The sequence below is a fragment of the Podarcis tiliguerta genome (genome assembly GCF_965153285.1).
Source record: "Podarcis tiliguerta genome assembly, chromosome: 16".
Lineage (NCBI taxonomy): Eukaryota > Metazoa > Chordata > Lepidosauria > Squamata > Lacertidae > Podarcis > Podarcis tiliguerta.
In genome coordinates, this window is record NC_139549.1 from 26816526 (window position 1) to 26832026 (window position 15501).

Genomic DNA, 15501 nt, shown 5'->3' on the forward strand with positions numbered 1-15501 from the left:
TGAAGGGCAAGTTTCTAGCCCTCATGCCTGAGAGGAAAGCATGTGGGAGCTGCCTGACGAAATCCCAGACACCAGAGGAATGGTGGAGTTAGATGTTTAATGCCTGCAAGAAGCATCTGTGTCATTTCGCTCTTCCCGTGGCAAGCAAAGCAGATTCAAGATGCAGAGGTCAAGCATGCTGCAGACTCATGCTTTCTTCAGTGCAGAATTTTGATTCCCAGGGTGCATGGATCCCTAATGACTTTGTTTTCAGGGTGTTGAAGCCCTCCTGGCCCGGCATGCGGTGCTTCAAAGTGCTTGCTCTTTTCACCCTGGGGGAGGCCCCTCCCTGGGTGCTGGAGGTGTTTCCTCCCCCTTCCTTGCCGCCTCCTTTGCCCTTCCTCCTCTTCCTGATGGTGACAGTTCTGCGCAAACGTGTGCCTTCCTCCCCCATCTTGTTCCTGCTGCTGCCACCCACGGCTTTTTGCTCTGATGCCTTCAGGACGGGACCTTCTTTGTGGAGTATGTCCGGAGCCCACGCACAGCGTCTGCCTTCCACACGCAGGTCAGTTTCCTGACAGGCCCCTGCTGTCCCTTGGTGTGCAGCTGGTCTTTTTAGCGGAGCCCCATTATCTCTCCCTCTGCTGCCACTTCTGTTCTCCTCTTCCTGGGTTCCTATGGAACTCCCTCCCACTGGAGGCAGTGATGCTGGGGTTGCTTTAAAAGAGGGTCAGGCAAAACAACAGAGGAGAATAAGGATATAATGATAATAATAATAATAATAATAATAATAATAATAATAATAATAATTTTTTATTTATATCCCGCCCTCCCCAGCTGAAGCCGGGCTCAGGGCGGCTAGCAACAATAAAATAATACAACATTCTAAAATCATTTCATTATAAAATTAATTCAAATCAAATTAATGGCAACCATTGGGCTAGAGTTCTGTGAAAATTGCTAAAGGAGAGAGTCAGGCTGCGCCCTGGCCAAAGGCCTGGTGAAACAGCTCTGTCTTGCAGGCCCTGCGGAAAGATGTCAAGTCCCGCAGGGCCCTAATCTCTTGTGGCAGAGCATTCCACCAGATCGGAGCCACAGCCGAAAAAGCCCTGGCTCTGGTTGAGGCCAGCCTAACCTCTCTGTGGCTGGGACCTCCAAGATGTTTTTGTTTGAAGACCGTAAGGTCCTCCGTGGGACATACCAGGAGAGGCGGTCCTGTAGGTACGAGGGTCCTAGGCTGTATAGGGCTTTAAAGGTTAAAACCAGCACCTTAAACCTGATCCTGTACTCTACCGGGAGCCAGTGCATTCACTGGGTGAATGTGATCTCGCAGCGAGGACCCCGTAAGGAGTCTCGCCGCAGCATTCTGCACCCGCTGGAGTTTCTGGGTCAGTCTCAAGGGCAGCCCCACGTAGAGCGAATTACTATAATCCAGTCTGGAGGTGACCATCACGTGGATCACAGTGGCTAGGTCAGGGCGAGATATCAATGGCCACCGGCCATGACGGCTCTGCTCTGCCTCCACTGTCGGAGGCAGCGATGCTTCTGAATGCCAGTTTCTGCAAACCACAGAAAGGGAGACTCGTCTTGCACTCATCCCCTGCTTGCAGGTCTCCCAGAAGGGGCAACTGGTTGGCCTCCTTGAGGAACTGGAGGCTGGACTAGATAGGCCGCTGGCCTGATGTCCTCTCTCCTATTGGGCCCTGAGGGTTCTGCATCCCAGGAGGCTCACACCGTCTTCTTCGGCCAGGCAAGACCTTTTTTTTCGGTGCGTGACCTGCTTCTAACAGTTTTGAGAGCATAGGATGCTGGAATTGCAGGAGGTGGAGGGAGGATGAAAGTGCCATTGGGAACATGCAGTACCGGTTAATATATAATGAGAGCTGTTCGTTCCTCTTCAGAGAAGGCTGGAGGAGATCCAGGGCGAGGCTGGCTCTGCAATTCCAAGCAGAGCATCTGTTCCTCCTGGCTGCTGAGACAGTGTCATGTAGGTGGTGAGGGGGGAGGGTGTGAGGGTGTGAAGTGCGGGGCAGCGGGGAGGTGTCACATAAGATGGGCCTGCAGGAAGCCATCCGTCCCCAGGCGGGGAGGGGGCTGCAATGACGCTATTCGTTCCTCTTTCCCCCACCCTCCCTTTTTAATCGTTTTTTGTTGCCTTCTTGCAAAGTGAAATAAGAGTCAATAGAACTTAAATAACTGCTTAAATAACCTGAAGGAGGGTTTCTTGTGTTCAGAAAGATAATGAAGGTTGCAAATCACTCGGCTGTGGTGTGAATTGAAACGCCTCTGGGAAAACAAAAAACAGATTGTCTCTCAACTCGGAACCCTGATTTAGAGGTGGTGGTGGAGGGTTTTGAAAGCGGCTGAGATTTTATATGTCGCCTTCATCTCCCACCTTTTTCTCCAAGGAGCTCAAGGTGACGTACATGGTTCCCCCTTTCCTCATTGAATCCCCACAACACCTCTGTGAGGTAGGACAGGTAGGGACAGACCTGAGGCCAGGCCTAGTGAGCTTTGTCGTTGAGTGGGAAATTGAGCCCTAGTCTCCCAGGTCCAAGTCGGATGCTCTACCACTGAACCACCCCTTCAAAGGAATTAGGAGGATGGTATCCGTTAACGATTGCTTATGAAATTAGATGGAAGTTTTGCTCAGCGTCGGAACAGATTCATAGGTGCTCAATACAATCATTAATTTTAAGACCTTAATTTGGACTGTGATGGCTCCCTCTCTTCCCTTAGCCCCGCTGCCGGCTGAGGCCTTCAGTGCTTCATTTGTGCGCATGCACCCCAGTGCCTCATCTACCAAAGCTTTGACATACTATGTTGTTAGCAGCAGATGGGATCCGTTTTGGGGGCAGCTGGCCTCGTTTTGACGCGGAGGCTTTTGAGGCTCGCATTCCTTCCAGAAGGTTCTTTGTTGTTCATTCCACCGCAACTCCCAAGCCTTCCCTTGGATCGTCCCACTTTCCAGTCCTTGGGGGGGGGGTGTTCTGTGTCATCACACAAGCTGCAAGCCTGACGGGTCGGAGGAGAGGAGGAGGAGAACATCTCGGCTCCTCTCCCCTTCCCCGAAAACTCAAATTTTATGTTATTGCATTTCAAACCACCTTTTTTCCCCCCTAAGGAGCTCGAGGTGACGTACATGGTTCCTCCCCTCCTCATTTAACCCCCTCCCCCAAACAGCCCTGTGAGATACCGTATTTTTCGCTCTATAAGATGCACTTTCCCCCTCCTGAAACATAAGGGGAAATGTGTGTGTGTGTGTGTGTGTGTTATAGAAATTCATAGAAATTCATAGAAATTCATAGAATCATAGAGTTGGAATAGACCACAAGGGCCATCGAGTCCAACCCCCTGCCAAGCTGGAAACAACCATCAGAGCACTCCTGACATATGGTTGTCAAGCCTCTGCTTAAAGACCTCCAAAGAAGGAGACTCCACCACACTCCTTGGCAGCAAATTCCACTGTCGAACAGCTCTTACTGTCAGAAAGTTCTTCCTAATGTTTAGGTGGAATCTTCTTTCTTGTAGTTTGGATCCATTGCTGGATCGCGAATGCAAGCTGCGCAACTATCCCAGAAGCCAGAAGAGCAAGAGGGATCGGTGCGCAGTGGTGCTCTTGCTCTTCTAGCTTCAGGGATAGCCACACAAAGCCTCTTGAGCGCAACTGGAGCGCTCCTCCCTCTTTGCTCAAGAGGCTTTGCGTTGCTTTCTTTTTTCTTGTTTTCCTCCTCTAAAAACTAGGTGCGTCTTATGGTCGGGTGCGTCTTGTACAGTGAAAAATACAGTAGCTTGAGCTACGAGGCAATGATTGGCCCATCCAAGGTCACATGCCTAGTGAGCTTCATAGTTAAGTGGGGATTCGAACCCTGGTCTCCCACATCCTAGCTCCAACATACCAACCACTACACTGCACCGGCTCCCTTGAGGGCTTACCTTAAACAGAAGAGGCAACTCGCACAATTTCATAATCCAGGGTTCTGGTTTTTTTCAGTGAAGTTGTGAAATGCAAAACACTTCCCATGAGCTGAGAGGAAGCAGTAAGTGTCCCAAGAAAGGAGCAAAACTGGAGGCAGCAGTGGTTTCTGGAGACCAGTTGCTGGAAACCTCGGGAGGGGAGAGGGCTCTGGTGCTTGGGTCCTCCTTCCAGGTTTCCAACCCCACAGGCATCTGGTTGGCCCCTGTGAGAACAGAGTGCTGGACAAGATGGGCTGTTGGCTTCATTCAGCCAGGCTCTTCTTAATGTTCTTCTGTGGACCCTGAACTCCGCTGCCAGACAGGTTGGCCTCTCATCACCTCGCGACAGGATTCCTCTCCAGGGAATGAGGAAGGGGCCACAGAGCGGCCATTCCCAGCACCCTTAGCAAACCACAGTTCCCAGAATTCTTTGGGGGCAACCATGTGCTTTCAATGATCATCTGGGCAATTGCGTTTGTGGTGCTGCGCTCTACAAAATATAACAGGGTGGTGACTCCAAAATGGGCATTTCCCAGCATTCTGAAATGCCTTCCTTCTACCATAGGCAAAGCATCATGTATTGGTTGCTCCAGGTGTCTTCTAAAGTCTAATCTTCCTGCCAAGCTTTTCCCTGATCTAGAAGACTGGAACCTGAAATTACTGAATGTCTGTTTCTATAATACTGTTTTCATGTTTTGTATCTCTGAGGTTGTTTTTTTTAAAATAATAATAATTGGGGTTTTATGTCGTATCCATATATGGCTTTTCAATAGCAATCGGTTTAGATTAATGCTGCTAAATTAAATAAATGAATTGTGCCCACAGAGGAGTTGCCTTTCTTTCCCTCCTCAGGTCTCGATTGATCAGACAGCCCCTGCCACTCTCGAGGGCATTGCGCTGAGCAACGCAAGCCAGTCCACAGACAGGAGCATCAGCCAAGCCTTTGCCAGCTCCCAGAACTTAGGAGACCAGGGATCTGCCACATCTGGTTCCGTCGAGAACAGGTGAGCCAGTTGCCACAGGTAAAAAGGCTTGTTGTGGGCCTGTCTGGTTTGTATACCTACGAAATTGCCTTTCCCCATACGTTCCCACTCGGCCACTCTGATCAGCGGAACTGTGCCACATAACAATTGTTCCTCATTTGTAAGAAATAGATTTATTTTTTTGTGTGTGGCAGCACCTAGACTTTGGAACTCCCTGCCACTTGAGATCAGGCAGAAACCTGCGCTATATTCTTTTCGGCACCTCTTAAATACATTTTTGTTAAGACAAGCCTATCCAGATGTTTAGAGAGTCGGTGCAAGTTTTAATCGGCTTTTTATTGTTATTTTAACTTTTTGAAAGTGGTTGTTTTTCTCGTTGATAATTTGATCGTCTTTTTTGTAAACCGCTTTGAGAGGTTTAAAAACAAACAAATAAAGCGGTGTATAAATTTTATGAAATAAATGTAATAAAATATATCTCCCGGGCTGTCCCAGACGTGAGATGACACAGCTATATTGTCTAGAGTTAACTTTTTGTAAGATCTGTACGGGCAGCAGAGCGACTGTACCTGAACTACAGAAGCTGGTAGATGCTTTCCGAAAGCCCCGGCATGGCCTTGAAAGGACAACAGACTTTTGATAATGGAGAGAGACTGAAGGCGAGAGACAAAGGTAGAGAAAAGCAAGTCCTGCTTCCTGCAGCACATAGCTAGTTAAACTACGGGACAGGAGGCAGTGAAGTCCACAAACCTAGACTGGGTTTAAAAGCGGATTGCACCAATTCGTGGAGGAGAGGCTTAGTGATAACTACTAGCTATGATGGCTGGGCTGGGCCTCCATTTTGGAGGGCAGCAATGCTTCTGAATACCAGTTCCTGGAAACCACAGGAGTGGAGACAAATCTTGTGTTCAGGTCCTGCTTATAGGCTTCCCACTGGGGCATCTTGTTGGCCTGTGCGAGGAGGGGAGGATGGACTCCCTGCCCCACCCCCGCTTGGCCTGATCCAGCAGGTTTTTCTTACGTTTGAAGCAGCTGGAGGGCCTTAAGTAGTTAGGGAAGGCTGCCTGAAATGAGCCAAATTGAGCTGGTGGCTAAATGTATTTATATAGTTGTTTTTTAACTTTGCAGCTCTCAGCCATCCTCAGCAAGCTCCCTGACCTCATCCTCTACTTTGATAGAGATCCTTGAAGCCATGAAGCACCCCACGTAAGGGCAACTTCTCTCTCTCGCACGCTTCTTAAGCAGTCAACAAGAAGCTACCCCGTGCAGAGTCAGGTCATGGCTCAGTATTGTCCACACTGGCTGGCAGAGACTCCAGGGTTTCAGATGGGGGGAAAGGTTGTCTCTCCCAGTTCTACCTAGAGATGCTGTCAGAACTTTAACCTGAGGGCCTTCTGCTTGCAAAGCAGATGCTATGGCCTTGCCCCTAAAAATAAGATTTCTAGTCCTCAAGCTTCTGAATAAAAGGCCAATGTAACTGGGAAGCAGCCTCATACAGAGTGTCGCAGGAGCGTGCCAGTCAGTAATAAAGAGTTGGAGTTAACTCGTTATTTCCAAAAGCACGAATTCCACAGACTTGGTTGAGTGTCAGGCCTAGTGAACAGAGCAGCTCATTCCTGCTGGTCTTAATCAGTTGCCAAGACTGAAAGTCCCTGCTTCCTCACAGCCCATCTAAGGCCCTTCCTCTCCAGGGCTTTTTCCAAGCAATTGGAGACTGTGCCTGCGTGCATCCAACCAACCTCCCCTCTGCCCTTTTACTGTCTCTCCTGGTTCTGGGAGACAAGGCGGGAAGAGAGTTTGTTGCAGCAGGAGGGGGAGACACTCATGACTCTTCGCCAGCCTGACTCATCTTTGCCTCTTGCTCTCCCTGCCCCCCAGCCTCCTCTTCTGCCTCTGATTCTGGACTGCTCTCTGTCACAGACTCCTCCAGCTCACTAAGCTCTGACATCTTTTTCCAGTCTGCTCCCTTGGACCACTCCCCGAGCTCTGAGCGTTCTTCCCTCAGTGGCTCCCCACCTGGTGCCTCACACCACTCCTCTGCAGCCATCCGGTTCATGACACCAAACTAGACCATTAGTTCAGCTTGCTCAGTGTTCATCTACACGGATGGGCCGTGGCTTTCTGGACAGTAGTCTTTCTCCCAGCCCTACTTAGCAATGCCATTAGGGACTGAACTTGTGCATTCAAAGCAGATGGTCTGCCACTGAGCTGTAGCCTTCCCCAACCCAGATGGCCTTAGTATCCAGAAGAGCAGACCACAAGTGGCAAATTTGTGCCCCCCCCTGTCTTCTAGCTGTCTCCCTCACAAAGAGGGTTGCAGGTAACCTGGCGTGGATACACCTGCATGCCCCATCCAGTCAAGGGCTGGAGAGGGGAACAATTTTATCCCTGCCTGTGTTAACATTCTGTCCCTTCTCCTGCTGGGCTTCAGCACAGGTATCCAGCTGCTGTCAGAACAGAAGGGGCTCTCCCCGTCCTGCTTCATCAGCGCCGAGGTGGTCCACTGGCTGGTGAACATGGTGGAAGGGGTGCAGACCCAAGCCATGGCCATTGACATCATGCAGGTGAGAAGAGCGCGCACACATGCCTGTGTGGCTTGCTACCCTGAATCAGCTGCAATTGAGACCTTTGCTTTACCAGGGTGCTAATGGGCATGAAAAGTGCCTCCCTTAGGCAATAGGAAAGGCAAAAGACTTCAGCGATGGGCAGAGGGGTCCCAGGCAGTGTTCAAGAGAGGAAGGCAGAGGCCCCCCGCCATATTTTCAGCTCTTCACTTCGCCCCATAGTGCTGAATGCATGCATAAACACCCACTCAAGTCATAGGGGAGTGGAATACTAGGTGCAGTTGAGAGGACCCCTACTGGGATGGTGGGTGAGCCTGCCCCCCAGGCCCTGGAGACGACGTGCCCTCCTGCCAGCCCTGGAGACCCTAATCCTGCTTCTGTCTGCAGAAAATGCTGGACGAGCAGCTCATCACCCATGCCTCAGGAGAGGCCCTTCGCACCTTCATCTATGGGTTTTACTTCTACAAGATCATGGAAGACAAGGAGCAGGAGCGAGGTCAGGCTATGTGTGGTGAAAGGCAACTTGCACCCCTTGGGGAGGCTTGGGTGGGTGTTAGGGCGGGAGGTGGGCTTCCTCAGGGATGCTGGTCTTGCAATGGTAGCACTGGGCATCTTGCAAAGCTGACGCAACACGCCATTTCAGAAGGATCTTGCCTCCTTTTCTTCTCTTCCTGCAGTGGGAATCCAGCAGCCAGCCATGTGGCACACGGCCGCCAAGGACGACTTTTCTGCCTTCCAACGGAAGTGGTTTGAGGTGGCCTTTGTGGCCGAGGAGCTCCTCCACTCTGAGATCCCGGCTTTCCTTCTGCCTTGGCTACCCAGCCGCCCGGCCTCCTACGCCAGCAGGCACAGCTCCTTCAGCCGCAGCTTTGGAGGACGAAGCCAGGCAGCTGCACTCTTAGGTGAGATGGTGGCTGCAGGTGGCCTGGGGAGAGCTGAGCCCTTGCGGCTGTCAGAAACGCCACAAAGTTCATGATGCGTGCATAAGAGGAAGAGAGGGTTTAAACCAGTCACCGTCAAGCAGGCACCTTCCAGATGCTGGTTGGGGGAAGTAGCCCAGAACATCTCAAGGGCAGCAGGATCATTGTAGGGCTGGGTAATCTAAATCTAATTGCAATACAGTGGTACCTTGGGTTAAGAACTTAATTCGTTCTGTACATCTGCTCTTAACGTGAAACTGTTCTTAACCTGAGGTACCACTTTAGCTAATGGAGCCTCCCACTGCCGCCATGAGGTTTCTGTTCTCATCCTGAAGCAAAGTTCTTAACCCAAGGTACTATTTCTGGGTTAGCGGAGTCTGTAACCTGAAGCATCTGTAACCCGAGGTACCACTGTATACTGCTTCAACAGGTTTCCAGAGTGGGGCTGAGAAGCTGGAAGTTTAGATGGTCAAATACATCCTGTAGCCTCACTTTTCAACACCACCAACAAATAGAGATAAGAATTAATCTCCGATTCGGGCAGAACGTGAAATGTGACTTAACCGAACTGTTCATCTTGCCGCCATATAATATTGGGTGTAGTCCATCTCCAATGTTCTGATTCCCCCCCCCCCCAATAAAAATTGCATTAAGAGGAGGGGGTAGAAATGTATGGTTGGAAGGGTACTTGCAAGGGTACTCTAGTCCAATTGGCTGCATTGCAGAAATTGCAGCTAAAAAATGGCTGGCAGATGGCCATCCAACCTTCATCTGAAAACCCCCAGCGAAGGAGAGCCTACCTTGTTCTGAGGGGTCCAGTCCACTGTTGGCAAAGGCTGGTTAAAACAGCTGCCCCTAAAACCAGCAACTCCCACTGAGCATACATAGGAAGCTGCCTTATTTACAGAATCAGGCCCATTGCGGAGACCCTTCTGTATTGTTTACTCAGAGATAAGTCCTGTTCAGCAAAGGTCCCTTGCGCCTTTCATTAGAAGCTTCCCCCTTGTAGTTCCCCCACTCTTAACGGCTTCCTGCTGTTCTGGTTCCCTGACCCACGGCAGCTGCCACAGTGCCAGAGCAGCGGACGGTGACGCTGGACGTGGACATCAACAACCGCACGGACCGCCTGGAGTGGTGCAGCTGCTACTACCACGGCAATTTCTCCCTCAACGCCGCCTTCGAGATCAAGCTGCACTGGATGGCTGTGACGGCAGCCGTTCTCTTTGAGATGGTGAGAGGGGTTGGGCCGGAACGTTCCTTGCTGAGAACTGGCAATAGAGAGTCAAAGGGTAGGCCAGTTTCTTTGGTGCGAGGAAATAACAGCACGTCTGTAGTTACGCCTAGAATTGTGAAGTTATGTAGGTTTCCGTTGTCCCGCTGAAGAATTTGTTCGTAAACCACAAGTTTGGGGTGTTGCTGTGCCCTCATATGGGCCCTGGCAAGTGGCTCCTCTAGGCCTTTCTACCTCTCTCTCCCCCTCAGTGTGGCTCTGCTCCTTCTCCTTCCAGGTCCAAGGTTGGCATCGCAAAGCCACTTCCTGTGGGTTTCTGCTGGTCCCTGTCCTCGAAGGCCCGTTTGCGCTGCCCAGTTACTTGTACGGAGACCCCCTTCGAGCCCAGCTCTTTATCCCTCTCAACATTAGCTGCCTGGTGAAGGAGGGCACCGAGCACCTCTTTGATGGTAAGGAAGAGAGGGAGGCAGTGGGACCTTGGTGACTCAGGTGAGAGGGGAGGGTCTGCCCTGTCCCCCCGGCATAAAGCCCAGCAGTGTCGCTCTTGGCTCTGCTTGGGTCCTGTGGATTCTGAAGTTGGATGCATGGGAAATTTCAGTCTTGTGGAACACTCTGCCGATTCAGCGGGTGCCTTCTGTTCCAGCTTTGAAATGCCTGCTGAAAACTCTTCTGTTCTGCCAGGCCAATGCAGACAATTAAGAGTGCACACTTCTGCGATGGTTAATTGATGTCTAACTTTTTCATGTCTGGTTTTATGGCTTTATTGCTGTAAACTGCTTCGATTTATTTTTTTGGACCCAGCAGTATACATTCCCCCCCCCCAAATAAATCATAATAATTAAATCTGGAAAGGTGTTGTTTGCACCTGCTGGTGATAGGAGAAGATTCCCTTTGCTCAGTTTCAAAACTCTGCTCACTGTGGCACTTGGATTTGGGCAAGGAGGTAGTCAGTGCTCATGCATTCCTCATTTCCAGTCTCTCCCTCCTTCCTGCCCTGTCTCAGATTGGCATAGGAGACACTCACTTAAATTATTGTGTGTGTGTCCTAATTTCCCTGATAAGTTACCCATAGGCTTCTCCTCCCTCTGGATCCTCCTCCAGTTTTAGTTCCTGCCTTTACCAAAAGCTGATGGGTTTCCTCCTCCTCCTCCTCATCTGGTGTATACTCTGCGGGGGTTTTTTGGAGGTGCTGTATTTTTCCCTCCTGGTTTCCTGGTTTAAAAATCTGAGCCCGTGTCCCTCTTGCACCCAGGACTCAGCTCTCTGGCATGTAGGATCTGAGAGGATGATCTGTCTCCAGATCAGCCTCTTGCTCACCTGACTAGAAGGAAGCCTAGGGCAGCAACTCATACAGAGGTGCAGCAGGTGCACTCCTCTGAGGGTGGATCATTCTTCTGCAACTGGTGTGACTGATGCCATTTCAGTAGACAGAATCTCCTTTTGGACTACACCTCCCATCAATCCCCAGCATCATAATGCTAGCTGGGGGTGATGGCAGTAGTCCAAAACTTCTAGAGAACACGAGGTTGGTGAAGACTGGAATTTGGCAGCTTTCAACACTCTAAGAGGAGTGGGGCGCTGTAGTCTCCCAAGAACCACAAATGGATTTCTTGTTCTAGCAATGACTGTGTGAAAGCAGTGTCCACCTCGCCATTTGAGACGAATGTCCTGCCAGGTGGTCACGTCCCTCATTCCACCACCCCCGCCTGCCTCCCCCTCCCCACACCCAATATGGAATGATCCAGAGCTCTGCTGTGCAATTGCTTCCACTGTTACCATAGTTACCTCCCTCCCACCCCAAAATATTTCAGACTTAAGGTGCTTTCTGAGAACATGAAAGGAAGGGAACAGCCAGGGGCTTTTCCCTGTCCGGTGATGAGCCAAAAGGCTTCCTCATCGCAAACAAGAGGCAAAGATCCCCAAAAGAGGAATGCCCAGTTATGAAAGCTAATCTGCTTCATTTGCCTGTCTCCAACCTGAGTCTTGCCAGCTCTTGGAACTAGAACCTCTAACTATGGCATAGTGGACCAATGGAGGTTCCATCCTTTTCCTCCCTCCACCCTGTATTAATACTGTCTCCCCTGAGACTAGCAGCAACTCTGGCAGAGAAGGAGAGGGGTCTTTCCTACCCACCCCTGCTGCTTTCTGACATGAGTTCCAGCACTAAGCTATGGCCCTCCCACATGCATATGCAACAACCTGGCCCTCCTCCCTACACATCCAGACGTCTTTAGGTGCAATCTGATCCTATCCTGCTAGCAGGGTTGGAAAGTCACCCAATCCTTCTCTTCCAGGCTTTGAGCCAGAGACCTACTGGGACCGCATGCATCTCCTTCAGGAGGTGATCGCACACAGGTAAGCCTAGAAGAGGGCAGGCTGAGGAGCGTCTGTTTAACCCTTAAGCCACAAGAAGGACAATCACTTGTTGGGGGGGCGGGGGAGAGTGATCAGGGATGGGGAAATGAGATCAATAAGGTTTTCTGCAGGAGTCTTAGCTTTTATACAACCTTCTGCAAACAGGCTGTCTGGTTCCTGCTCATGTGCAGAAAGCAGTCATTCCTCTTGTTACTTAGGAGCATAGGAAGAAGCTGCCTTGCTCTTTGGCAGAGCACTGTGTCTACCTAATTCAGCACACTGACTGTCAGGAATTCTCTAGGGTTTCAGGCAAGGGGGTCTCACCCGGGGATGGCAAGGAAAAAACCCAGGACGACAAAGCAGATGCTCTCTACCCCTGATCTACTGCCCTTGCCCTATCCATAGCTGTCAACCTTCTCTTTTTTTGCGGGAAATTCCCTTATTCCAGCGCCGTTTCCCGCTGCTATCCCGGGTTGTTAGATATCCCGTAGACTGTCCCCAGGACAGGTGAGGCTGCTGATCCCTTATTTTCGGGGCTGCTGATCCCTTATTTTCAAATCTGAAAGTTGACAGCTATGGCCCTATCCTAGGAGACTGCTTTGTCCTCCATTGGCCCATCTAGCTAAGCACTGCTCCCACTGAGTGGCAAGACTGGCTCTCCGGGGTTTTAGGAAAGGAGTCATTCCCCAGCCCTACCTGAAGATGCTGCTGGGGCCTGAGTTTGGGACCCTTCTACAGGAAAAGGTACAGCCCTTCCGCGATTCCTTGCTAATTTCCTTCTGCAACGTTTTCTTCTCTCTAGGTTCGGGTTTGTGCAAGATAAATATTCTGCCTCTGCATTCAACTTCCCTTCGGAGAACAAACCCCAGTACATTCATGTCACAGGTGAATACTCTTTCTTCTTCTCCTCCTCCTTCTGGGATTGTGACCCTCAAGACACAAAGCGTCCTGTGAGCAGCTGGCCTTGTATAAAACCACCAGAACATCCAGCAGAGAAATATGCTGAATGAGGAGATGAGTCAGCAAAAGGCCCCTAGCAAGTGATAACTGCTTTATCATTGAAGGCAAAGCTTTGCAGCAGAGTAGTGGGCTAGGTCAGGGGTGGGCACAGTGCTTTTTTTAAGAGGAGGTACTCAAGGGTACGCAGTACCAGCACCCCTCTTTTTTTGTTAGAAAGTGTGACACTTACAGTAATAACTTCATGGTGAGTACCGGCACCTATTTTTCTAGGAAAAAAGCACATGGAGGACAGAAAGGAGACTGGCCAAGGGGAGGGGGTGCCAATCTGATTTGCAAGAGACTAGCAAGGGGGTGCAGTTTCTCATACCAAGACTAGGCTTCTGAAATAAAGAATGCTTCAAAGTAGCCAGGATTGGACTTCTGGCATCAATTCAATCCTGGTTCTGAAAACCAGTTCCAATGTTCAGAATGGGCTCAGAGGTACCCTTTTCTTCCATTCTAACTGTGTTTTTTGCCTTTGGCTCCAATTGGTCAGGGACTGGTTGGTAAGTGTGCTGTAGAGGAATCCCATAACACCCAAGTGCCTCGGCCAATCGAGTCCCCTACAGCCCGCCTACCAACCAGTCACCAAAGAGTAAGTTGCTAGAGAGGACCCTGGAAGGCAGCTGGCAGGGGCTCTGTCCTTCTCCAGAGGGGAGTGAGCTTAGGGCGAAGTTTGCCTTGCCCTGGGGGCCCCACCCACCGGCTTTCCTTCGTCCAATGGCACAAGCTCTTTCTCAAAGTTCTGGCGACAGACTTGTGTTGCTGCATCTGATTTGCTCCTCAGCTGGAAGGGCCTATAGCACTGGGGGAGGGAAAATCAGCCTCGGTCTCTACCACCGTCATTCAGAATTCCAGCACCGTGGGCCTTCTGGCAGTTCCCTCACTGCAAGAAGTGAAGTTACAGGGAACCAGGCAGAGGGCCTTATTAGTGGTGGCACCCATCCTGTGGAACGCCCTCCCATCAGATGTCAAGGAAATAAGTAACTATATAACCTTTAGAAGACAGCCCTATATAGGGTAGGCAACCCAGTATAGTGAAGTTGTTTAATCTTTAATGTTTTTATATGTCTTGGAAGCCACTCAGAGTGGCTGGGGCTACCCACTCAGATGGGTAGGGTACTACTACTACTACTAATAATAATAATAATCAACGCAAGAAATATTATTAGAGTTCAAGGGTGGCCCAGTGAGGGGTGTGGCTCGGGGGGAGTTCAGAGTGCCTGATAGTGAGGCCTAACGTTTTTGACTAGCCTTTCTGGCTTAAGTAATAAAAAAAATTAAAAATGTGATCACCAACCCTCCCTCTTTGAGCAAGCTTGTGGCAATAAGGTTGATTGAGAAGAGATGTTTTGCAAGAGCTGTACTGCTAGCTCATGCTGGAGTGGGTTTCAAAAACCTCAGCAAAGCAGGTTTTACAAAGGAGGCAAGCTCTCAAGTTTAAGAACAGAACTAGCGGGCTTGCTAACTCTGCTGTAAATTGACCAGAGTCCCAGTATGCATCATACACTGACATGTACCCACCACTAACCTAACTGCAATATGAGATTGTTGCTGCTTTTTTTAAAAAAAACGTGCTCCTCTCGATTCAGGGACGGTGTTCCTTCAGCTGCCATACTCCAAGCGGAAGTTTTCTGGGCAGCAGCGACGGCGGCGCAACTCCACCAGCTCCACCAACCAGAATGTCTTCTGCGAGGAACGCATCGGCTATAACTGGGCCTACAACACCATGCTGACCAAAACATGGCGGTCCAGCGCCACTGGGGATGAGAAGTTTGCTGACCGGCTGCTGAAGGACTTCACTGACTTCTGCTGGAACAAGGACAACCGGCTGGTCTCCTTCTGGACAGGCTGTCTGGAGAAGATGCACGCCAGCGCCCCTTGAAGAATCCCACAAGCCACAGAAGTCAAATGTAGCTGCAGTTAGCTGTCCTGGAAGAGTGGGTGCAAAGAGCATCTTGAGAAATCCTGGGCAGGCTCCTGGGAGCAAGGTCTCAGGATGCCACAAAGGGGCGCTTTTCACAGGTGCAAATGGATAAGTCTTACTATGGGAAGGCGACTTCCCGCCCGAATGGAGGACAGCCTGATGGACATCAGACAGTAGTGGAAGAGCAGAAGCTTTTTCAGAAAAACGAGCAAAAACTTTTTCATCTTCTGAAAATGCTCATTGGGAGTTTTTTTGTGCATATGTAAAATGTTGTACAATATTTATGGAATAAAAACACACTGTTCTCCTCCCATTGTCGGAGTGGTGTATTCATTGGCTTTTGCTGCTTGCATGTGGCTGCTGGCAGGCAGCAAAACAGAGCTGCAGATGGTTGGATCCAGTGACTAGATGATACAGTAGAAGCAGGAAAAGCACATTAAAGGGGAGTGGAAATAGCACCTCTTTAGGAACCTGGGTTTTACTGTTGCCTGGCGTGCAAACTCCTCACTTATCTATCTGACGTCATTCATTGGCTAAAAACTGACTCAGGAGCAGCCAGGTTTGTTCATTTCACAGAAATTGCTTA

General features: G+C 50.2%; 1 protein-coding gene across 11 annotated transcripts in view; it reads left to right on the forward strand.

Moving 5' to 3' along the window:
* Positions 1–15228, forward strand: part of DEPDC5 (DEP domain containing 5, GATOR1 subcomplex subunit) — a 57270-nt gene extending 42042 nt beyond the window's left edge. For 6 of the 11 annotated variants that reach the window (XM_083417529.1, XM_083417535.1, XM_083417532.1 and 3 more), the window contains exons 33-43: positions 482–544; positions 4789–4940; positions 6048–6125; positions 7351–7483; positions 7871–7979; positions 8161–8385; positions 9465–9634; positions 9912–10083; positions 11929–11989; positions 12792–12874; positions 14581–15228. In XM_083417529.1, coding sequence (XP_083273655.1) covers positions 482–544; positions 4789–4940; positions 6048–6125; positions 7351–7483; positions 7871–7979; positions 8161–8385; positions 9465–9634; positions 9912–10083; positions 11929–11989; positions 12792–12874; positions 14581–14873 — 1539 coding nt within the window. In that variant the 3' untranslated portion in view covers positions 14874–15228. The remainder of the gene's footprint in view (positions 1–481; positions 545–4788; positions 4941–6047; positions 6126–7350; positions 7484–7870; positions 7980–8160; positions 8386–9464; positions 9635–9911; positions 10084–11928; positions 11990–12791; positions 12875–14580) is intronic. The other 5 variants (XM_083417531.1, XM_083417537.1, XM_083417539.1 and 2 more) reach the window with 1 other exon arrangement.
* The last annotated feature ends 273 nt before the right edge of the window (positions 15229–15501 follow it).